The sequence below is a fragment of the Candoia aspera genome, chromosome 2 (assembly GCF_035149785.1).
Source record: "Candoia aspera isolate rCanAsp1 chromosome 2, rCanAsp1.hap2, whole genome shotgun sequence".
NCBI classification, from domain to species: domain Eukaryota; kingdom Metazoa; phylum Chordata; class Lepidosauria; order Squamata; family Boidae; genus Candoia; species Candoia aspera.
This window is the reverse complement of record NC_086154.1, coordinates 236735270-236761059: the sequence shown is the minus strand read 5'-3', so window position 1 is coordinate 236761059 and position 25790 is coordinate 236735270. Positions and strand designations below refer to the sequence as shown.

General features: G+C 35.3%; 1 protein-coding gene across 1 annotated transcript in view; it reads left to right on the top strand.

Moving 5' to 3' along the window:
- The first annotated feature begins 16139 nt into the window (after positions 1–16139).
- The window catches only part of MAST4 (microtubule associated serine/threonine kinase family member 4), a 107869-nt gene continuing 98218 nt past the window's right edge, over positions 16140–25790 (top strand). Inside the window, exon 1 of the mRNA XM_063295584.1 lies at positions 16140–16227. Coding sequence (XP_063151654.1) covers positions 16142–16227 — 86 coding nt within the window. The 5' untranslated portion in view covers positions 16140–16141. The remainder of the gene's footprint in view (positions 16228–25790) is intronic.

Here is a 25790-nt window from a genome sequence, read left to right as displayed (position 1 = left end):
TTCAGAATTTTAAACAAAAAATGGACCTCAATCCCCTTGTACATTTTTCATTATTAGCTAATGTTGATCAGTCCTGTAAGAATTGATGTTCTCTTACATACTTCCGTTTCCTGTTACTTTAAGTCTACTTCTGATAATCAACATTGTTCATTCTAGATTTCAATAATATTTTCTTTTTCTATTGGTTGTTAATTTGGTATAATTTCTCTTACCATTGGTATCATGGCTAGCAAAACAAATCTTGGAGAAAATTGTAAAACATTAAGAAAATCCTCACTAAAAAGTATTTTTGCCAAATATAGAAGTTAAATGAAATGATCATAGTTTATAATTTAATAATCAGATATGCTTAAGTTCAGTGATTCTTACCCAAGCAGTAAATGATTGTAGTTGGTAACTTTATAAGACACTTTGAAAAGCAGTTAAAATATTGTCAATAATGCTTTCCTGAAAACCTAAGTATTAAGTATGCATACTAAATTAAATATGCCTGTATAAGTGATGATACTGTGGTTGTTGCTGTTGGACCATATTTTTCACAAATGGCATTCTCAAAAGCTGAAAAGAGCTTTTTTTAAAAAAAATTACTACTTATTTTTAAAATTTTATTTGCAAAGTTTTGGTTATTTGCAATTTCTTATTCAATAGATATAATTATAAATACTTAATTAACAGTTTGTGCAGTGCAGCATGCTACTTAAGGTGATTAAAGCTGAGGCATGATATTTCTAACAGAGAACATCTCTTAGGTTCTCTTAGGTATGAAAATTCAGAATCAGAGCTGCTTGAGTGGAAATTAATACATTTATAAATCATTTTTTTAAAAAAAACCATGTGTTTGAACTTTTTATAATGAAAATATTTGCATGCTTAACACAGTTCTCTGTGCAAAGCATGGGATCATCAGAAATTAGAAATGTTGAAAATACTGTAGACATTGCAATATTTATTTTAGCATGCTTTTTAAAATCAAAAGAAGAGAAAATAGATGCCTATTGTTGATTGCCCTAAGGCCCATACTTCTTTAGCATGCTGCTGCCTCTTTTTTTTATTCAGAGAAGACACCAGGCCTAATTCTCTCAATTCAGCCAAACTAGAGCTTTTAATGGTTTTCTATTACTGGAGATGACATTATTTTAACTTTCAGTCTCACCCCAAGAAGCCTGAGCCCAACCCCAACCAGCCCTTGCAGTCCATGCAGTCCTCTGTTCGCTTTTCATTTTTGGAGGTAAGCTACTATACTTCCATTGTTGCAGTTTTCTTCCTTCGACATTGTAGAGAAGGGGAAAGTAAACAATTGAAATATTTATATTCGCATACATAATCTAGAGTAAACTATTCTAACGAATGCCTAAAGTATAAGGGTAGAATCAGAAATATTAGCAATGTGCCCGGGCCTGGGGCCCTCTATAGCAATAATTTTACTTGGCGACCATATATATTGGTTTTGTATTGCTGTAATTGTTTTTAATTGTTTTATGTTTTTATGATTGTATGCTGCCCAGAGTCACTTGTTGAGATGGGTGGCTATAGAAATCAATAAGTCAATCAATAAGTCAATCAATCAAATAAATAAATGTGCTTCAATTAGGAAAATACAATGCATACAGATTGCCTTCTTAAGAACTGATAATAATCCAGTTTACATATCACAGCAAAGAGCAGTGATCATGTTTATTACTCACTGCAGTAATCTCAATGCCAAAGGTTCATTTTACAGCCAGTACATTTAGAATACCATGAATCACTTTTTGGTCCAGAAAATACGGTTCCAGAAATGAAAATTATGTACACGGTATTTATGGTACCCTGAAATCTTGACATAAGACACAATTCTAGTAATAGCAGCATAGTTGTTTAGGAATTACTTTTCTGGAAATACTTTGTAAGTTGTGCATGATATGTGATGTCATTAGCCATCTTGTACTAGAGCGTAAGAATTGCCTCTGATGCATTATAAAAAGTTTGGGGAAAAGAGCATTTTGATGCAGTATGCAAAATGTATTGTGTATAGGCTCACATCCCCTTGTGGTAAGATGGAATTCTAAATTACTGAAACTAATTTGTATCGGTGTGTCTATCCAGTATTCTGAAGGCCTATGGAGACCCAGCAATCTCTATAAGTGTAGAAAGGGGATCTCTTAAACGAGTTGATGCATCATTGTGCAACTAATTAGGTATGAATGTATGAATGAGATCATGGAAAACCACATAAGATATTATATAAATATTAGAAATACTTATACTTAAAAAAAAGAAAATATTTGGTAATGAAATGTCAAGCTGGCCACTCAACTGATTCACATAACTAACTGTGTGAAAGATATGATGCATTCACTTTGGAAAGAATGTGTAATACTTTTGTAATCAGTTCACTCTGAAGCCTGATTTTGGGGGATAATTAATTTTCCTAAGCAGTTGACCCAGGTTAACCCATTACGTTCTGAATTAAAACTTTTCCTGAAACAGCAAACCCAAATGTGTTTCTCTGTTTCTCTAGTGCTCTGGTACACTGCAGATGAGTATGTGGCAAACCCCCCTGAAAGCTGTGGGGTGGGTGGGAGCTTTTACTTCAGAGCTACACATGCACTTCTATTACAAAGTAGATTAGACAGTCTCTATATGTCCCTAACATCCATAGCCTCTAGATAGCACCAGATTGTTGCAAAAAATTGGAAGTGTCGGTGAAGGGCCGGTTGTGGGGAGGGGAACTACTGTTGACATACAGAATTTCATATGTGGCTGTGTGGGTCTGAGTTGTTGCTGCCATTTACTTATGATTTAAAATTCAGAGCCTTTGATTATAGCTTTAAAAAGGATTCTGCTTAAAATATTTGGTGATACAAAAGCTATTCACCAATTCCAGGAGATCTAAGTGAATACTTTCTCCAATGTCTATAAAGAATCCCACAACAACATAGAGTAATGGATTAAGTGAAATTAATTTTATAATTTATGTCTATGAGTAAAAATACCTGAAGAAAACATTCAGCACTGAGACAAGAAATGCAAGGAAGGCAAATGTTTACTACATAACAAAATAAACTAAGGATACTGAGTGGTTTTTCAGCTCTGTTTTTTGCAAGCAATGATTACTGATACTAGTTTGGAGCAAAATCTTTTAGCTGTATATAAGGTTATCTCATACAGCAGATACTGTATTATCATTGTCCACTTAATTTTTGTATTCCCACTTTTCTGATTTAGGTTGGGTAGCTATCTTTGTTTCATCGGTCTTAATTTAAAAGGACAGCTGTCTCTTTGATTAAGATGCCCACCATGAAGAGGTGTCTTTGCTCTGGAAAGAGGCACCCCCACCCAAAAAAAGACAAGCAAACACTAAAAAAAACACTAAAAAACGCTATTAAGAAGAATCCAATGTATCCAAAATTTGAGGTGAGGGCAAATGCACTTTTTGATCGGGCTTCAGGATTCTGTGCCTTCTTTTCTGGCCAGGCCTCTTTTTTTTTTCTTTTTGGTTCTATAGCAATGTGAAACATGAGCAGTGTGTCCAAAATATGCTCTCAAAGGCTAGAGGACCATGTGGACTGTTTTTAGATGATTTCTAGCTCTTTAAATTATACTAGAAAATGTCCTGGCAACCTGTATTGTTGATGTAGAGTATGTTTTCATAAGCTTACAATTTAGCAAGCAGTTGCATTCTGCATCCGCTGTAGCTCCTGCACAGTATTCAAAGGCAATTCCACTTAAAAACACATTGGATGGATAACCACAAAATCTACTTTCTTCACATATGATTGGAATTGTTGACTTGACAAAAAATATTTTTGCAACTGGTGTCATTTGCACCTCCTTAGGCAGTATTGGAAGACCTGCCTGACCCTCACTTCTGAAGGCAGTATTTATTTATTTGCTGCTGCTGGATACTGAACCTACAAATGACACAAAGCTAGGATTACAAAGGTTACCAATTTTATTGGCTTTTTGTATATTAAATGGTTCATAAACTGGTTAAATGGTTCATATTTCAAATTTGCAAACAAATAGATTTTTTATCTACATATCAAGATCAGTGAATACGAAAGAAGTCTCTGGCAACTTGCCACACTATGCCGAACGAAGGAACCACCAGCACAAATGGTTCTTCCCAGAAGTGCTGGGGTCAAATGAGGCTGAAGCTCAGTAAGGGGATACATTGGTGTGTGGGAGAATGTAGCCCCAGGGCACCAGGAGTTGTTATTGTAGTTGCTTATTTTTTACTTTTTTTGTCTTGTGAGCTGTCCAGGGTTATGGTTCACAATATGGTGGCTATAAAAGACTTTAAAATACATACATACATACATACATACATACATACATACATACAGTGCCCTGACAGGTACTTTATAAAATATTATTTCAGTTTTGGGACTTTTGTGACAAATATCACAAAAGGTTTTTGGAGCGCTTGTGGGCCGCCTGTTTTGTAGGCCTATTTTGGTTTTCTTATTACAGGCTGAAATGTACCAATAGCTCCCATAGGGTGACCCTAAATGTGTTTTGCTTTGGTCTATTTTTTTGGAGGGGGGTGCCTTTGAGTCAGTGTTGACTTCTAGCAACTGCCTGGACCAGTCCCTGCAGTTGGCAAGATTTCAGGAGTGGCTTGCCCTTGCCTTCTTCCTAGGACTCAGAGAGAGTCACTAGCCCAAGGTCACCCAGCTCGCTTTTTACCCAAGGCGGGACTAGAACTCACAGTCCCCCAGTTTGTAGGCTGGTGACTTAACCACTACATCAACCTGGCTCTCCCTCTAATGTTTAGAATGTGGATTATGAATTAAATCTAAGAAATAAATAATCATATTTGTTCATTAAATATTATATAATTTATAAGACGTATTCATTTATTACAGCAGTTTCAGTGCTACCTATTCACTTAACTTCATTGGCTTATTCTTATAAACATGTAAAAATACAATTCTTATAATAGAATCAATAATATCTAATTGATCCTCCATTACTGTTCATTCTACATTTACATTCATTTGCAACCATAGGTTTTAGCAAAATTCATGTGAAAGTACAACAATCCATATCAGTTAAATACATCCCCTCTAGTATTAACAGCACTATTTGTCAACATCTGCTTTCATATCTCCCTTGCGGCCTTTTCAAACAATGCAACTGAATGCAATATGAATTTTGCTAAAACCGTTACTGTTGGCTATTGAGAACCTTCCATTCTAAAGACCTTATGAAAAAGATGTCCTAAATTACAGAAAGATGAACCCACCTGCAGGTGGCAATATATTCTACAGTGACAGGGCTACTACTTTGAAAGACATCCAGTGGTTCCTTTCTTCTTGATTTTTTTGGGGTAGGCACCAGAGTGCCACTTCCCAGATAGTCTGGGTTAGGTGGGCAGATTCCAGTTGGAACAGATGATCAAGTGGTTGTGAGAGCACAAGCTATGTAGAATTAACAACTGAAGTCAGGATGGCCAAGCTTTACAGAGTTAAATAAAGCTGTTCCTAAAATATGGTCATAAATATAGTAACATTTGAAACATGTTTTTTTAACTTGTTTGTTCTTAAGTGAGTTTTATTGTTGATTTTGAGTATTTCACAGAATGTTAGCTATGTTTTTAAAACATTCTGCCATACGTTTTTCCATATTAGCTCATTTTATTAGTTTTTTCCTAATGTTTAGTTTGCATAAATAATACAGGCACTCATAGTTTACCTATTTTTGTGTTTATTTCTTAAAATACTATATTCTTTGTTAATGCACGCATACATACAGATGCAGCTCACTTAATTTGAACCAAAGCAAGTTAGTTTGCCTTCCACTCTAGATGGCAGCCTGAGTACACTATTGTTCGGTTGGTGTGGAACATTAAAAAAAGGGTATGTAGCCTGAAATACCTGGTCACCCGTAGGGAAGTTGCAACTGGCTGCAGTTCTGTTTTCATTGGATACTGTACATTATCTTGTCACATTTTCTTTTGACTATAGGAAATATGGGGATTATTATGTCTGAATTCTTGTATAAAATATTTAGCACAGAAATGTGTGTGTGTGTCTGTATACACACACATGCACACACACACACACACGAAATTAAATAGTACGTTACCTCTATTGCTAAGGTTTGTGATCACAAATTGTTCCTATAATCTGGTTTATTCAAACCAGAATAAATAAATAAAGTTGTTTATAGTATATTGTCTTAGAGGAATGCTTGTCAAAGTTTATATAAAAGCAATAAATTGCAGAATTACTACCATAAACAAATTCTGATTCTTAACATGAAGTACTGTGCTTCATTTCAGTTGTAGAATCTAATCACTTTGAGCAAATATATCAGGATGATTGCATTGTTTTATGCTGATTTCTAAATCAAGAATTGTTTTTGGCATAGTTAAGGAAGTTGGATTGGAAGGAGATGAGAATGGTTTTAAAATTGGAGGAAGAAATATCAATAACCTCCACTACCCAAAAACACAAAGGATCTGAAGCTCTAATAATGAATGTCAAGGAGCACAGTGAAAAAAATGGGACTAAAATTAAATATAAAGAAGATTAAGCTAATCACAACAGGTACAACAATGAGCCTTAGAACTGACAATGAAGATATCAAAGTTGTGGATAGCTTCTGCCTTTTAGGGTCAACTATCAACAGTGGAAGAACAAGCAGTCAAAGAATACACCGCAGCTAGCACTTGTTAGAGCAGCCATGAAGGACTTGGAAAAGATATTCAAATTCTGTGATGTGTCTATACCTACAAAGATCAGAATCGTGCAAGCAATGGTATCCTCTGTGATACTCTACAGAAGCAAAAGTTGGACTTTGAAGAAGCAGGAAAGGAAGAGTACTGATGCATTTGATCTTTGGTGTTGAAGAAAACTCCTGAGAATACCATGGACAGCCAAGAAAACAAACAAATGGATCATCGAACAAATCAACCCAGAGTTCTTAATTGAGGCACAAATGACCAATTTCAAATTGTCTACTTTGAATGTATTATGCAAAGACTTAGCTCTCTGGAAAAGGCTCTAATACTGGTAAAGGTGGAAGGAAAGAGAAGAAGAGGATGACCAGGAACAAGGTGGATGGACTCAGTTACAGAGGTGATGAGTGCACCATTGGAAGACCTGAAAAACCAGGTTAGGGACAGATTGTCACTCAGAGATGACAATAACTTGATGGCACATAATAACTAAGGAATATATTTCATCATTTAAATTATATTTCACTAGTCACTTTTTTTTTTGTTATACTGTATAATCCCCTAAAATGTATTGGCAATATGTAGGGCTATCACTTTATTCGATGCTCTGAAAATTCTTTTTGAGAGACTTTTCTGGAAAGTTAAATATTTAATAAATAATGAAAAATATATATTCCCTTATAAAATTAATGTCTTTGCCAAGAATAAAATATGCAGCATTTATTCAGCTTTAGGGTCTCTGTAAAGTCTCTGCTGAGCTTTTTTCAGAATGTTGGGAATACTGTTTTAGTCTGAGTGGTCATGTTCTTTTAGTAATCTTTTTAAAAAACTTATATACAGTATTGGATATATTGTAAGCTGCATAGACTCTTGGAGTTGGGTAGTCTTAGCAAATCTAAATAACAACAAGCAAACAACAACTGGTTCCAGTGTCAGTGGCCAGGAGCCTTAGGGTTCTACTAAATGATCTTTTTTACCTTCAGCCATTTATAGTGACAGCTGTGACAGTGTGTCATCTTCATTTACTAAACATCTGAATTTGTCAGTTCCTGTCCACTGACACTGCACAGATACTAGTTTTGGCTCTAATGGTCTCTTACCTAGACTACTGCAGCTGTCTGTGAATGGGTCTTCCTTTGTCTTCTTTTTAACCACTGACCTTGGTCCCAAACTTGACTGTACCTATTCTTCTGCACCTACCTTGTTTTTCCTATGTTTCCTCATCACAAATAAGTTCAACCTCTTGATGCTAATATTTAAAGCCCTGCAGTTAGCTGTTCCCTGTTACCTGCCCAGCTCCTCTCCTGGAATGATTGCATTTATATAACAGGATAAGAGCTTCTTTCTATTCCCTTTTTGTATATTACTCTATCTTATTTGTGTGGATTTCAGGATCTGGGTCCTCAGTTATGGAATTCTTTCTCCACCTCCCAGCACCGCAGATCCTTGGATGCACATAAAAAAGATTTGAAAACCTTTTTATTTAATAAAGCAGACTGTTTGGTAGAAGTGTTTGTGAGCAGATGGTGAGAATAGCAGTAAGGCTGTTTTACTGTAAGCCTTGGTAGAGGTTTAACTTTTTATAATTGTACAGCATTATTTTCATTGTAATTGTAAATATATCATTGTACGTATCATTATTTTTGTGTGTGTGGGTGTCATATTGACTTCTTATTTATTATTATTTTACCTTATTTGGACCTCCCTGCCCCAGTTTGTAGGGGTACATCACACAAACCTTTGTTTGTTTTTGTTTTTGCTCCGAAGCGTTTCTACATTGATTGGATTAAAACATGTAAAAGTAAGCAGTTACCTTTGTTCTTTGTAGCTACCTATAGTAGTAGCATTAGTTTGCAAAGCATATCTCCAGTTTTTAGGATTAGATATAGGAATAATTCTTTTGCAGATTTTATAAAATATCTTTATTTCACTATAAGATTTGTGGTGACAGTGTGACCAGGCGTTCTATTTCTTTTTTTAAAAACCACAGAATACTTCTCATAACTCTTCTTTTTAATCTGTCCAATCGTGTCTGATTCTTGGAGACTGCCTGGGCAAGTCCCTGCAGTTTTCTAATAACTAACAACTAAGCATTATTATACTTCAATGTATTTTTTATAACAGTAAGTGTAGTTTACAAACCAAAGTATTTTGTACCCAGCTTAGTTACTCTTTTAATTTGCATGCTTTTTGGTGTCGCACTAGAATTTAAAATGAAATTAGTTTTTACATTAATTTTAATTGTTCATGTTGTGCATTTATTTATTTAAACTATTTTTTCCTGTTCTGGTCCTAGAGATCCTCAGAGTTTTTCAGAATTTTCATTTTTAGATGATGCATAACAGCTGTTTTTTTCTTGCTAAACCCTGTCAAGTTTGCCTGCAGTTCAATGATAAAGAATAAGATCAGCATTCATACAATATGCTACTTTTTGTTTGTTGTTTATTTGTTTAGTCGCTTCCGACTCTTCGTGACTTCATGGACCAGGCCACACCAGAGCTTCCTGTCGGTCGTCAACACCCCCAGCTTCCCCAGGGACGAATCCATCACCTCTAGAATATCATCCATCCACCTTGCCCTTGGTCGGCCCCTCTTCCTTTTGCCTTCCACTCTCCCTAGCATCAGCATCTTCTCCAGGGTGTCCTGTCTTCTCATTATGTGGCCAAAGTATTTCAGTTTTGCCTTTAATATCATTCCCTCAAGTGAGCAGTCTGGCTTAATTTCCTGGAGGATGGACTGGTTTGATCTTCTTGCAGTCCAAGGCACTCTCAGAATTTTCCTCCAACACCACAGTTCCAAAGCATCGATCTTCCTTCTCTTAGCCTTCCTTATGGTCCAGCTCTCACAGCCATACGTTACTACGGGGACCACCATTGCTTTAACTATGCGGGCCTTTGTTGTCAGAGTGATGTCTCTGCTCTTAACTATTTTATCGAGATTTGTCATTGCTCTTCTCCCAAGGATTAAGCGTCTTCTGATTTCCTGACTGCAGTCAGCATCTGCAGTAATCTTCGCACCTAGAAATACAAAGTCTTTCACTGCCTCTACGTTTTCTCCCTCTATTTGCCAGTTCTCAATCAAGCTGGTTGCCATAATCTTGGTTTTTTTGAGGTTCAGCTGCAAGCCAGCTTTTGCACTTTCTTCTTTCACCTTCATCATAAGGCTCCTCAGTTCCTCTTCGCTTTCAGCCATCAAAGTGGTATCATCTGCATATCTGAGATTGTTAATGTTTCCTCCAGCGATTTTAACTCCAGCCTTGGATTCCTCAAGCCCAGCATGTCGCATGATGTGTTCTGCATACAAGTTGAATAGGTAGGATGAGAGTATACAGCCCTGCCGCACTCCTTTCCCAATCTTAAACCAGTCCGTTGTTCCGTGATCTGTTCTTACTGTTGCTACTTGGTCGTTATACAGCTTCTTCAGGAGGCATACAAGATGACTTCCCCATACCACTAAGACCTTGCCTCAATTTGTTATGGTCCACACAGTCAAAAACTTTAGAATAGTCTAATAGATGTTTTTCTGAAACTCCCTGGCTTTTTCCATTATCCAGCGGATATTGGCAATTTGGTCCCTAGTTCCTCTGCCTTTTCTAAACCCAGCTTGTACATCTGGCAATTCTCGCTCCATGAATTACTGAAGTCTACCTTGCAGGATCTTGAGCATTACCTTACTGGCATGTGAAATGAGTGCCACTGTTCGATAGTTTGAACATTCTTTGGGGATATAAATTGATTTTTTCCAATCTGATGGCCATTCTTGTGTTTTCCAAATTTGCTGGCATATAGCATGCATTACCTTGACAGCATCATCTTGCATGATTTTGAACAGTTCAGCTGGGATGCCGTCATCTCCTGCTGCCTTGTTATTAGCAATGCTTCTTAAGGCCCATTCAACCTCACTCTTCAGGATGTCTGGCTCTAGCTCACTGACCACACTGTCAAAGCTATCCCCGATATGCTACTAGCCTTCCATTAATATAGCTTTTCTCAACCTTTTGACCCTGGAGGAACCCTTGAAATATTTTTCAGGCCTCAGGGAACCCCTGAACATTCTGGCTCAAATATAGGCCAGAAGTTACAAAATTATTATATTCATTTCATGTGTAGGCCTGTATATATGCATTAACAGTGTTCTTAAACTAAAAATAAAGAATGAAAGTTACCTCCTTAATGTGAAGTTGCCTGAATTTGAAATAATTTTTTAAATAGATCATGGTCTCCCACTAGGGAACCCCTAGTGACCTCTTATGGAACCTTAGGGTTCCATGGAACCCTGGTTAAAAAACCCAGGGTTTCTTCTTAATGTATATTGTATATTTAACCTACCAGGTGAGAAGAGAAAGTGTAAGTTATTTCAAAAATTATTCCTTATTTTGATAATAAGCTTTTTAAACTATTAAACCACAAAAAGAGTAGAGGACAGCAAGTTGCAGGAATTTAAAGGACCCCTAGAGATACTTTTATACCAGTGGATTTTGGGCCCATGTAGGATATAATTTTTAATACTTAACCCTTACCTTGCTTCCAAAAAAAATAATACTAAATATAATCTAAGTATAATACTAATACTAATAAATGAAAGTTGAATACTTTATCTTAGAAAACCATTCTGAAAATAGGGTCAAATGAGAAAGATCAGTTACTGCAATCAGGGTAAAAGCAAAAAAAGATTATTCATGAATTTAATTGATTATATTTAGTCTTTTATAGTGGGATTGACTTGAGTGATATATTCTGAATTATGGTTCCCTATTTTCATAACACGCTTTTAAATTAATTGAGTGACAGCAAGTTCCCTGGGTACTAATGAACTCAGAATTATTGTTAGTCAACGTATTTTGGATCTGAATATTGCAAATTCTGTCCTAGTTACATAGGCAATGATGAACTTCTAAAATAAATATATATACAAACAGTAAAAGTTGTAATGATTTTTTTTAAAAAAAATGCTTATTCCTCACATGCTTCAGATTTTTGGATTAGGTTTCTGTTTTCAACAATTCTGGGAGTAGTTTAGAGTAAGTGAATAAGCCAATCCCATGAAAATTTCTCAGTTTAGCATTTATTTTTATGTGGTTCATCCTAGCTTCTTCACTAATATTATCTTTCAAAATTTAATCCAAAAGCCAATACAAATTGTACAGTGCCAGTGAACAATCACTGAGATACCAGCTGTGCAGAGAACTTGATTCAAAGGTGAAGAATATTAAGAGCATGCAGAGGTGTTCTTGTGCTCCTATCTGAAACTCCTTAAAGCATTTGATTTAAGGAGATGCCAATGGGTGTAACACAAATGCCTATTCATACCCTGAATCAACATTTCTCCCTCAAATCTGAGTCTCCACACAGCTCTAGTTATTATCTTATTTCTGATCTCTGTGATTCAAAATTGTGTCGCTACCCCAAAATTAGTTTCCTATTCCATCTTCAATTTACATTCGCAACTGTTCAGCTCAGTGTTTCTCAACCTCAGCAACTTTAAGCTGAGGTGGACTTCAACTCAACACAACTCAACTAAGACTTGGTTCTGCCGTCTCGCCTGGGGCAGGAAAGTGAATAACCATTCTTGGGGTTGGCTCACACCCTAGAGTCCCTCCCAGCAGCTTGGATTTTATACCTTCTTGGGTTTTATATTTATTTATTGTATTTTATAATAATTGTGATGTTGCTGCTTTTATGAGATTTTAATGTTTATGTTTGGAGCTTGATTTTATTGTAAACTGCCCAGAGTCCCTCTTTTGAGGAGATGGGTGGTAATTAAATTTGAATAATAAATAAATAAAAACTCCCAGAATTCCCCAGCCAGCATTCTGGCTGGGGAATTCTGGATGTTGAAGTCCACACAGCTTAAAGTTGCTGACGTTGAGAAACACGGGTCTAGCTGTTCAAAGCTGGGGTCTGAGCTATTACCAGCTTTTCTATATGATTTGGTTAAAACATTTAGGAATTTGCTGTATCAGTGAGGGCACTGCTGATTTTTAAATTTGGCGGAATAGTTTTTAGTTCAGTTTGTAAGGTCACCAGGACATGAACTCAACTCAGAGGAGTGTATGCCTTTGTGAAAGGGCATGGGGAAGGGAGCAGTGAATGTGTGATATATTAGCCCTGTAGAGTAAAACACAACAGAAGTTTTTAAGGTAATATTTTATATGTTTATTTGCACATGCTGCTAAGATGTGCTTACAACTGCCCAATTATGATCTAATAATAGTAGATCAAAGTAAATAATAAAGGCTCAAGGGCAAAACACTGTTGTTGTCTTATCAGTATAAGCATACATGTGCATGTTTGTGTTTCAACAAGCAGAGTGTTTGAATGAACGGGTTATCTTTACTATAGAGATAATTTAGACCTTTACTATAGGTCACAGGTTCCAGACAACACAAACATAAAAACGCAATATAACGTATGTGGTAAAAAGGTCTGTGATCGTGCTTAGTCTACTTGCTGTAAAGAAGATTTCTACAGGCTACTTAACTGTTGCAAACTTAGCAATGGCAAGAGCTATTTTAAGAACTTTATTTGCCCAAAGAAGTTGACATAAATTCTTCTGTCCATCCAGGAAATGGACGAAAAATGGTGTTAGTAGTTTATTACAAATAGTTTGATAAAAATCAAACTATTCTGATTTTGTGATTCATTGATACTATATTCAGAAGCGGATTTTCTGGAATTTCAGTTCAGGGGATTTTCTGGAATTTACCCTACAGCTCTGCTGACAGCAATATACTGAACTGCAGTAATGTGAATGCCCCAATGTATTGTTTGTAAGTTGGTCAAAATACACTGCTGGTTTAAAGTAAAATTTAAAATTTACTGTGATCCAAATGTAGCCTGGGTGACATAAAAACTTAGGTTAACTGATATGTAGTTCAGGTCATCAGAACTAACAAAACTGCACTATGTTCAACAATGTTGGATGCTTGTTTAATTTTAATTCAGCATTATATAATTAAAAATTACTTTTGTGATGGGTAAATTATAGATGGTAATTAAGTATTGTTTGGCTCTTTCAGAACAGGTTACTTGTCTTGGCGGCATTATAGTTTGTGAGAAAGTTGGCAGCCAATAGTGACAGTTTGGTGGGCATTTAGAGTAGATTCTTCTGGTACCAGCTTTTTCTCATTATATTTCTCCTCACTTCATCATTGCTTGGTTATGAAATCTAAGTCAAACGTGTTGAAACTGATCACAAAATGTGTGTGTGTGGGGAATTCAGTTGTGCTCCAGAAAGTCTTTATCACAGGGTTATCGTAGAAATATATTTATAGTAAATTTGGCTTTGCACATTAGAAACTGACCCTTTCACAAAATGTTCATTTAGTGAATTCTTTTTAATATATTTTACCCTCAATCACAGAAGTTGGGAAACATAAGACAAACTTTCAGAGTAATATTTGAAGCTGCCCTTAAATGTAAACAGATACAAATGCTTTCTATATTAATGCAAAAGTTGCTGTTCATAGTTGTTGAACAGCAACACTTTTTTGCAAGGATGTTCATTTGTATTGGATTTAAAGTATTTCAGGGCATAGGGAGAGATGTTGGTGTTCTAAGACCTGATGTCAACTGCAGATCAGTATAATTAACATTAGTAAAATCATAAAGTGAACTTAATGTTTTGAAAACAAAAAGTGAACCAAGGACTAGGGATTTATTTATTTGACTTATATAGCTGCCCAAATTATGAACCATAACCTGGGGCAGCTCACAAAACAGTAAAAACATAACCCCCCCAACAATTAGACAAACACAATAAAAACTGCCAGCACCCCAGGGCAGCACTCTCCCACACTTCAGCACTGCATGTTGCTGGGTTGTGCAGAGATCTGGTTTCAGAATAGAAAGGTGATTTGGAGCATAACTGGTGTGCACATTGCATTTCTTAGCATTCTTAAACATGTTCCTTTTCCAGGAAACACAGCTTACTTCTTTAAGGAGCTGCTGACAGGTGTGACATGCACATTCACAAATAATCTGTTTTGCCTTTCCCCCCTTAAATTTAGATTTCTGCACAGCCTTGTTGAGTTTACTGAATTCAAACATGGTACAGTAGTAAAATAGATGGACTAGAAAACCGGAATACTGTATTTTTAATCACACTAGTGAGTGAGTAATGTATGAAGGTGCTTCAAAGTGAAATAAACTCTGGGGTGTGTACTTTTAGTCATTAAATAGTTTCTCCTACCCCACCCAAAATTCTGGATTGTTTGTGAGAATATAGGACAGTAAGAGAGAGAGGGATTATGCTCATCTTGGAGTGGGTGGTTAAGTCCAGGTTGTGGAAAGTTTGACAGGAAACTACTGAGGCAGTTTCCTTCTAATACTCTGTTTACACCATCTGTAAAATGTTTTAGTTTTTCCAGTTCCAGTTTTAGTCTTGGCAGTGAGAATAAGATCAGATACATTAAATTAAAATTTACAAATGCAAGAATATGAACATAACATTCCCTGTTGTACCTTTCCTTAGTTTTTAAAAAATTATTTATTTTTTGGCTTTCATATAGTACTAAGCACCCTTCCTAAATTGCCTGTAATTTGATAAGTAGTTTCATAAAAATAATATTTTTGAGCGAGTAAATAATGAAAAGTGTTTTGCTTTGAATATAGGTGATTATCACAGGATGAATAGACTTCAGTGAACCATCTTTCATCTGGAGAAAAATATTAATATTTATAAGTTCCTCTGATTTGGATGAAATGGTTTATTTAAGCTTCCTTATGTACCTCTTACTAAATCCTCTCTTTTAATAAATGACTCCTAGAATGCTGTAGGAATATCTGCAGTGGGCAGTTTAAAGGAGGAAGACCTTCCTCCTTTCCATAGTAAAATACTGTTTTCATTTTCAATATTTTATTAATCAGAAATACAAGTTCAGTGATGATAGATTGAAATACTGGAAAAATCCCGGAGAGAGAAGTTCATTTCTAAAAATTGCTTGGGGGATTACTTGTGTGGTCTTTAGCTTTGCTGGTATTAAAGAAGGCTGAAGAATAAACGTTTTGTTTATGGATCGAGATTTTTTAAAGCAGAATTGTTTGTTAAACCTACAATAACCAGAAAATTCTAAAAAGAAACAAAAACTATAGCTCCCCCTCTTGCTGGCTCAGAATGGTATCTTCCAAACAGATGACAGAGTACCTTGGCTGAATCACACGTACAGGAACAGAGTTTCAGCAGAACTGGAGTCTAAAAACTATTGAAATGCTTAGGAACACAGAAGTGTAGAGAGAAAAGGAAAGACTTCTTTGAATCTGTGAGAAGAGGATTTTTAAGATTATTATTATCATTATTATTATAGAAGCCTAGAGAGCCCAGCTGTTTTGTTCTACATTAATATTGTTCTGAGTGGACTTAATGTTTACATTTTCAGTGGTGAGAGGGAATCACACTGGGATTATTTTCTTTTTTACCTCTTCTTTCCATTCTCCCCTTTTTTAAATAATTAATGTGTTAGAAGAGTATAAGGATATGTCTGATCCGGCAGTTTGGACTGTCCTCTCAAACTTTACATTGCCTCATTTGAGAAGTGGAAACAGGCTCCGTCGAACACAAAGGTAAAAACAGAGTCCAAAAAGCTCTTGTACTGACTTGTCTACTACCTATGTTATAAAGTTTTTAAAATATGTACACAATTCTTGATGAAATATCATTGCCAAATAGGTTGTAATGCAGGTAAATACTACTTCAGTACTTCCTGCTTCTTTGTTTGAAGTTTCATGCTACTTTTAACACTTGGTATGTTATAATTAGCTTTTGGACTTTGGGCTGCTTTAAATGTAGGTAATGGGATGAAAGCTTCTGTATTTGATTTCAATAACCACTATAAATTTTATTGTTTCAAGTAGTCTGAAAAAATATTTTTTGTTAAGGAAGTTGAAGCATAAATTCAAGTTTGATCAAATTCATATCTTTAGAAAATAAAACCTGATGAGCTGCTGCTTTATTCATACTACAATTATTTTTTCTTAGAAGTTAATGTGTGGAGACAGTTAAAAATAGTTACAGAATACCTATTTAGAAGTGTGATTAGAGCTACCTAAATCTAACTTAACGACAGTCTGGCACTGTTGCTTATTTAGGAATGTGATAATAGGATCTGCTGAATAATATTGATACTATTAAGGACATATTATTAATAATTATTTCAATGTTATATTCTAATTTGTATGCATTTGTATATACAGTAAGATATTTTTCAAATTACTTTCCTCATTTCTGTTGGAAGCAATATAGTAGCAGATGCAACAAAGTAGTAACAAAGCAGAAGGAAATATATAACTTTAAAATAGTAGTAAAAAAGAATTGTTTCAAGAACAAAATACTGTTCTGAAATGAGCATGTATTTTATCATATTAGTATTTGGTTCAAGTAATATGTTTTTATTCGTATTTTTGGGTACAGTTTGCATCCACTTACCCTTGAACAAACACATTGAAAAAATTGAGATGCACGAGGAAGGCACAGGACTGCCTGTACTGCATTGTAATTTAATATTGCTCACTGATGTCTCTGTGAACTGGGATAGAAGTTCTAAGAAAACTATTCAATTGTTCCTTGTTTCAGACATCGTGCTTTTTGGGGAGCAGTTAAGGAAACATAAGAAAATTATTAGATATTTTAGGTAAAACTAAGAACTCTTCATCAAGACCACTTAGAAGCCTTATGCTAGTAGTTAGGAGTGTGATCACTGAAATCACTTGGCTTCTTTTTCTGTTCATTGTCTCTATAAATGTGATGTTTATGTAATCAATAGTCTAGCTTTCAATTTATATGTTATTTAAGATTTTAAGTTTCAGGTTTATGTAGAGAGTTTGTAGATAAGACATTGTTTGCTAAATCATGAAGTGATACTAAAACTCCTGATAAGACAAGTTTGTATTACTATGGTTGGCTTGTGATCTCTAAAGATAATGTTCAGCTATACAGGCCTGAAGAATGTTCCAAGCAGCTTGTTGTTCTCTTTCTTTTAATATGTATTTTATGATGAAATAAGGAGGCTTACAAGCACCCCCCCCCCTTATCATCAGTATGTCTACCTTCACGTTCCTATACTGATACAAGGCAGTTTGAGTAGCATATGCAGCACTCTAGAATGAAATGGTAGATAGCAAGTGTAGGTCTACAAATATAACACAGAAGATATGTGTCGGAATAAGAAGATAGGTCTAGTGCTGATGTCATATTCCAAGTCTTCAAAATGTGAGGCTTTTTATGTATAAAAAAATGCCATCCTAGGCTTTAAGTCTATTTTTTGATAAGCAGTAGCTGTGATTAAAAATTAATCAGAATAGCCTGCTTTGAAAATGAATTTTAACTTACAGCTTTAAAGCAAACAACCAAAGTTTAGTAGATGTATAAACTATGGTGAAAATGGGCAATGAAAGAGAAGAAATTTATTCATGACAAGCTAAACAGAGAATAATCAAACCAGGTGGCATGTTCCAGAATCTGGTACTTCACTATAGAATTAGAAGATACCGAAGATAGTTAGCATTTAAAAGTTGGAGTGGACTTTAAGTAACTACTTATAGAATGGTGTGAAGTTCAGAGAAAGAGCTGTAGCTGAGTGCTAAATTGTTGCATATGGGTTTATTCTTTGGCTTCTGGTATCAAGAGAGGCTCTAGACATAGAAGGCCAGTTGAGATTGAAATAGACCAGTGGTCTGACTCAGTATGACTGAGTTTCCCAAGCTATACCAGTTCTTTTAGTGATTAACAGCTATCAGTGAGACATAAATTAAAATAAGAACAAATGGTAATGTTCTGAACATTCTGCTGGCATCAAATGCCTTTCTCTAATTGGTTGGAAAGATTAGTTTTATTCCTCTTGGGTTAGTCTCATCAATTCTATCCCTTTTTGATTATTATTTTTAAGTTAGGAGTCAGAAGAAATGATATTAGTAAACTTTCTCTTTAGAAATACCCTGTAATCAAATCAGATCTTTACTACGGTCATAGACCAGCATAAACCCTGTAAGTTTTTAGTCCATATAAAAATTTAAATAAAAGTGCAAGCATTAAAGTAAATATTTATTTATATTTATTTATTGTCACCACCCATCTCCTCCCACCAGAGGGACTCTTTATAGAGATATCTAATCTTAACTCTTAATCTTTATAGAGCTAACTAATCTTAACATGAGAATCCTTATCTCATTTGCTTTAGATCTGCCTTTCCCAAATTATAGACCCTCTCTCTCTATAAACTTCAGGGATTCTGAAGAATAACCAGTTGGGTGGGAATTCTGGAAACTGCAGTCCACATATGACAAGGTCACGCAAATTAGGGATGGCTGCTATACACCAATAGAACTGTGGTATTATTTCTAAGTAATGGTTGGATTGTATTTATGAGATACATATTAGAAAAGATTCTCCCTTTCCTCTTCCCTTTAGCATCAGTGAAATTACAGAATGCAAGTCTGGATATAACCGAATGGATATGATTGTAATACGTACAGAAAACATGCAGATTGCTGCCTATGTTTGAGGCCTTATCAAATATCACTTTATAGCAATAGATAGCGTGTTGAAAGAATTCTGTAATTCCCCCTTCCTATTGGTCTGCATAAGATACATGGTATAAATAACACTTTTAGCATTCAATTCAGCAAATAGTACTGACCAATGGTATTTTGTTTATTTCCTTTTTCCTGATAACAGGAAATGTCAACTCTCTGATTTTTGTATCTTCCTTAATATGAACAACCAGTTTTATTTCTCATAGTCTGGAAAAAATAGAATTTTGTGGCTGATTATACCAAAACTTTATTTTGTAATTGAATGCTTTAGATATAGCAATTTTGAATATGCATTAGACCAAATTACAAATGATTTTGTATTAAATAGTAGATCAAGAGCACCTTCTTGGAGAAATACTTAGTGCACCATCTTGGTGACTACAGTGTATGCCCTCTACATGTATACTGAAAGCCTGTTTTCTTATGCTAGACAAACATTTGACTGTTTGTTCAGAATAGGACTAACTGTACTGCTTGGAAACACAAAGTTAGAACTGTTAAATGGTAACTATGCAAGCTATTAATAACTTGTTTTAATGTCATATCAGACCTCGAATAATGCTGTCAGCAAAGAATTTTTTTTCTTTTGTGTTCCCTAATGCAGTATTATTTGCCTTAGTGTATGGGATATGGTTGCCCATTTTCTATGTTAGTAGTCTGTGCTTTTCTCTCTTGGACAACTCTGTGCTCTCATCTTCTGCTAAACTATGAACTTTTAAATTTAGTGCAATAACAGTTTGTCCTTTGAGGGTACAAGCAAAAAGGAAGTCTGCCCTTTGGATCTACTTCTGGATCTGATTACATCCCTATCAGTTTTTGACATCAGAAGAGACAGCATCATATTCAGTTTCTATGGCATAGCCTGTATTATTGATGGAATAGTCCCTTCTGACCATTAACAGATTTTAGTATTAAAGGAAGTGTGTGAACTGTGTGCATTGATTCTCTCAGCTATGGATAGGGTGAGACTTTCTCCATGTCTGCGTTCATTTAGCAGGGCTGAATGAATACTATGTTAAAAGTTCAACAGTATTAATTCTGTTCTGGATTACTATGTTCATTTCTTGCCTATAGCTTAGCCAAAATACAAAGGATTCTTGAGCTCCTTTGTTTCCTAGATGAGTTGCAACATAAGGTTATTATGCATTTCAGGGACGTGCTCCAGTTGGCCTATGTCTTGACTTGAACAGTAATGTAAAGGGAGAACTCTGACCTCTTTGTTCGTTTAGGATTTGGGAGGATATAAAGAGTAACACTTATAGGAGAAAAATTGGGATTGTAAATGAAATGGAAGAGGGAGTTGGGGTTTGGAGTGAAATTGAGCCCCTGGAACATCAGCCACACAAAACTGGTGACTATGCTCAGATGAAGGAACTTCTTTTCTTAACATTTTTAGATAAAATGTTAATGAAAGAGTAATTGCTCCATGGGGAATTCATGTGTTCATTACAAAGTAAATCAACATAGCACCATGTTCATATGTAACAATCTCAAAGTGGTAAGTCTGAATGTTAATAAACAGTCAGATGTTTTTTATTTGTATAGTGTGATTCATAAACCACAGTTTGCCTGTTTGGTTGTAAAGGAAATATACACTACAATATTGGTGCAGAAGCCTTTTACTGGACAAGGGAAGTAGAAGAAATAGCCTGAGACAATTGCATCTTAATTGGACGTAAGCTCTTTTAGTCTCCAGAAGAATAATTTTGCTAATTTCATTTTCATGAGCTGCTTTTTAACCTCAACACAATATGAAAAGCAAGTCTTCTCACTTACCTTCCATGTTTCTGGGCAGATTCTTAGGACTGGAAAATGCCATATCTGCAAATATTTTATGAACTAGTTGCTAGCTATATGGAAATTGATTTTGTATGTCAACATAATCCTCAAGTTTTAAACATATCTTGGGCTATTTGAACATAGACACATATACCTTCCATGTGGCAGTGTATCTCCTTTGTTTGGAATATGATTGGTTCTCTTTTCTTCCAATCCTTTTCTCCAGTTTTGCTGTTAAATTTAGCTGTTTATCCTAAATGTATGGTGTGTGATCAAAACAAGAAGTTTTGATTTACTGTAGCATACAAGGGCCTTTCAATATTTCTTCCAGTACCAGTGCATGTGCTCTATAAGCTTGGGGACCTTCCCCAAATGGTATTCATGACACTGAAGTGGCTGCCGTTGAGAGGAGAAATTGGCAGCTTTCCCATGTGCTTGTCTCTCTGGTGGGAAAGCTGCTTTGCTCACAAGCATAATACTTATGTATATTTTTATTTATTAAATATTTCTAGCCCTCCAGTGTCAGCATATCTCATGGTGGATTAATTCAGTAAAAATAGGAAAAGCAATCAAGAACAGTAGAGTGCTAAAAGTGATTTTGTAACAGATGGCCCTCTAACAAGGCTGACTTCCAGAGATCTCTCTTAGATCAAAATGTGGGCACAATTCATCTGTATCCATCCCTTATGTTTCTCATAAGGAAGTCTATAAGGGCCAGTTAAACGAATCCCTAGCAAACCCAAGCTTCCTTGCATTAAACAATGAGGAAAGAATTTACTAGAGGCTTTCATTTTTTAAATCTTCTTGGTAGTTGTGTAGTTGTGTGGAAGAAAAGTTTTGCAGGTAGTTGTGTGGAAGAAAAGTTTTAAGCCCACTCTAGGATATTTTCAAACATTTCACTCTAGTGACATCTTTAAAGACTTGGAAAGGAATTCAGTGCTTTCAGACTTAAAAATGCTGAAGGTAATCACACATCGTGCATGAGTTTTAATTTTATTTTGGATGTGCTCAATCCTTACACAGTTTGTTTAAAACTATCAAGTCCTATGCTTTTCTGTAAGCATAATGTCCATCCATGCTTTCTTTGCTGTTGTCTGTTTCTAATAAACGATATATTATTTTAAATAGATATTTTCATCACCAATTTGTACTGGCCTGTAATCTGGTAACATTGACTACCATTGACTACTGATTTTAACTGATTTAAGCTGCCCTGATATTTCCCAGGTAACTGAAAGGGGAAGGTAATTTGGCCTTGCTTGTATAACCATGGTTGAGGGGAGGAAAAAAAAAAGACGGTGACAGTGAATACCAGTTAAAGGCAATAACTGCTGCATCACCCTGGATTATCCTGGTCGGTGGAGACAGGGAGATAGTAAGAAAGATCCTTATGAACCAATTTGTAGCTTTTTTATTTTTGTGCATATTTTCTGTCAAAGTGCAAGATATACAGTATATGTCTTCTGAAGAATGCTGAGCAAATGGTGTTAATGTAGGGCCAATTCAAGCTTTATCCCAAAACTTAAGAATTGTCCAAATACCGCCATAATATTGTTCTAAACAAGTTCTCCCAAGTTATTTTTAATCCAACTATGAGGTAGTGAGTCTTTTTTTTTTTTTTGTAATCAGTCCAAGCCATATAAATGTTTATTTTACACTTTTTAGAGTTTTGTTCTGTTTTGATTTTAAAGATTGTTTTATCATTCAAAAGTTGGTATTTTTTACCTAAGAAATGTCTGAAAATCCCTTTTTGCTCTACAGGGTACAATGAAATTGAGGTCAGGTGTTTGTATGTGTTATTGGCAATGACTCTTGTTAACAGCTTGAATGTTGTAGGCAGACAAGTGATTAGATGAAAGTTGCTGGGTGTTGTTTCTTTTTTTTTTCACATGTTCAGAAGTATTTTGCCTGTAGTGAGCCAGTCATTTATTAATATTCCTGCAGCATTTGATTGAAATTATTTGCAAGATGAGAATATAAAATGGGTTGCCAAAATCCACAAAGCGTATCTTTTTTTAGTATGCTCTAATTTTCCACCTTCTTAGCCTGTTGCTTTACAATTTCAGCTTGCTACTATATTTTCATTTTGTTCATGTTTTGCTTGTTTTCTATGGCAGCTATGGTAGCTATCTGGTCATTTCACTGTGTTTTATTTGGTTATACTACATGTTTTTCCAAAATTCCAAAATGTCACCAACCTCAAAGGCAGACTAATATTATGTAGCCTAGTTAATTAGCCCTAGCATGACTATTCATCTCTACCAGCAAAGAAAGCAGTGGAAATAAAGAGTTAATGCTCTTTTAGAATAACAGATAATTACAGTTCTGGAAAGAACCTTTTCATTGCAGAATTTCTACAAAACGTTCTGTTCTTTCATATTTCTTTAAAGTATATCATATCCTAATAGAAAAGGAGACATATTTGATTCAGTAGCTCATCCCTCACTGCTGTTATCATGAAGCATATTATTTAACCTTCTGTTGTATAAAATATATTGTTTACTACTACAGGGTTGTAAATGCTAATTTAATAATTCATACTCCCACTTGGAATAGACATCCAATAATAACATGCCATTGTTGCCTAATCAAAGTTTTAGATATTCAAGGTTGCAGACTGAATGGGCTGAATGTCAGAAAATCAGGAATACCAGAGGCCTTTTAAAAATACACAAGATCTATATTTCATATACATAAAATATTTAGTAAATATTTTCTGAATGGATTTTGGTAATAATTGGTTTATTTAACATAAGCATAGAATCCAGTGTTAATCAGAAACTTCACAGCAACACTTTTGTCTACCCTTGTATGCCTTCAGAGCAGATTTTGTGTTTGCATGTGTGTTGTGGGAGGGAGGAACTTGTACTGTCTTCTGTCAATAGAATTAGACTTTTGGAATATCCAGAGATCTTAAATTCTATAATTCAGGAGCCAGCAGCTTCTTTCAGGCAAGAAGGAGGATGAAATTTTTTGTTCCCTTTTTTGTTGCTTTCTGGTGGTGGTGGTGCTAATGCTGGGAGCTAATGCTGAAAAATTGAAGTACTAACCATTGTGATTTTACAAAACAAATTAAAATGCAGTGGAAGACCATACTGTATTAAAAGCACATTGAAGGACAGCCTAAGCACATGGAAAGCAAAATTAGGAAGAAAACAATTTCACTTCCATAGGAGGAAGTCTCACAACTGAGATAATTGTTACTAAAAAGGCCCTATCTTCTTTTACTTATAACGTGGTCTGTGATAATGACAATAAATTACAGGCAGGTGCATGTAAGTCCTGTAGATGATCTGACCTCAAATCATTTAGGATGTTGTTCAGGAAATAAAACTGGAAGCTGATGAAGCTGTTTCAGGACTGGTATAAGGTGATGTGTGAAACAGACTCAGGCAAAAGTAGTTTTTGAATAACCTGCAGTCCCCAAGCACTTTTTAATGACATCCGTTCCCATGCTTGGTACATTACAGTAATATAAACGGAAAGTTTGAATCACAGTGTCCACACCTTCTTCCAAAAGATAGGATGCAGTTAGGACACCAAGTGAAGCAAGTCCTGGTAATGGGATTACTGCCATCATTTCCACTTGATCTTTCAGAACAGTGTGGTATAAAAGTATCCAGAACTGTATTGTTCCTTCTTTGGAAGTATTGGTACCACATCAAAAATAGTTAGGTTTGGTTGTCTAATAATCAACAGAGTGACTCTTTAGACAGAAGTGAGTATCATTTTGTGTACCCCAATGAATAACAAGAATGGGGTTAAAGAAGTTGGAGAACAAATATATCTATTTAGATTATAAAAAATAAGCTGTTCTCTGTTCATAACTTCTGAAAAATTTACTCATTAACTTTTATTGCTGGTTTGAAGTCAGAGATGGAAAAGTGTATTGTTGAAAAATCTCCTGCCAGCTGTAACAATGTACTATGATTATATAGCTAACTAGCTACATCTGGATACAAATTGGTTATCCTTGCTTTACACAATATAGGAGAAATCTGGAATTCAGTGATCCAGCAGAATCATAAATTTGATCATACACACGTTATCTAATTATTTCAAAATAGTATAATATTTTTATGCAATATACTTTTTTTGAAGTTCTGATTTACTTTGTTTAATTGCATACATAGTATAAAGTTATCTTAGGGGACATGTGTTTTAGACTCTTCGAGGAACTTTTTCAACTAAAGTAATTGTATAACCTATAAATACAGTGTAAGATAAACTTTTCCGTGTGCAAAAGGCATAGTGTATTGCCAGATGGACCCATAATGTGAGATGCAATATTTTTTATGTCACTAGGAGCTTTCATAAACTTATTCTGACTGAAACAGAAGGAAAAGCAGTTAAACGAGTTTTGTGGCTGTCTGGTTTTCTTTTTATTTAGATGGCATACGTGAAATCATATGACTAATGCTGTGCCACCCAAAGATTATTAACAAATAGGTCATGCCTTACTTTACCTGGAATGCAAGAAGAGACATGTAGAAAGCCAGAGACAGTTTTTTAAGCTTCATTCTCACCTTAGGTATGATGACTCTTCTCTTCCACTTCCTTATACTAAAAGGAACCTTAGATGATATAATGCTTTTCTCATAAATCTGTAAAGTAATTTCAGATCTGAGCAAAGAAATATTTGTATCTACACAGGCTTCTATTTCCTTCTTGAACAGTCAGCAGAGGACTTACGAGACTTCACCATTTGAATGAGATGTCTGCAGCAGAATAGAAAACAGGAAGTGATTTGCATTACAATATACCTGCTTACCATTATTTCCCCCCCACCCCCCACCCCCGACAAAGATTCCTGCATG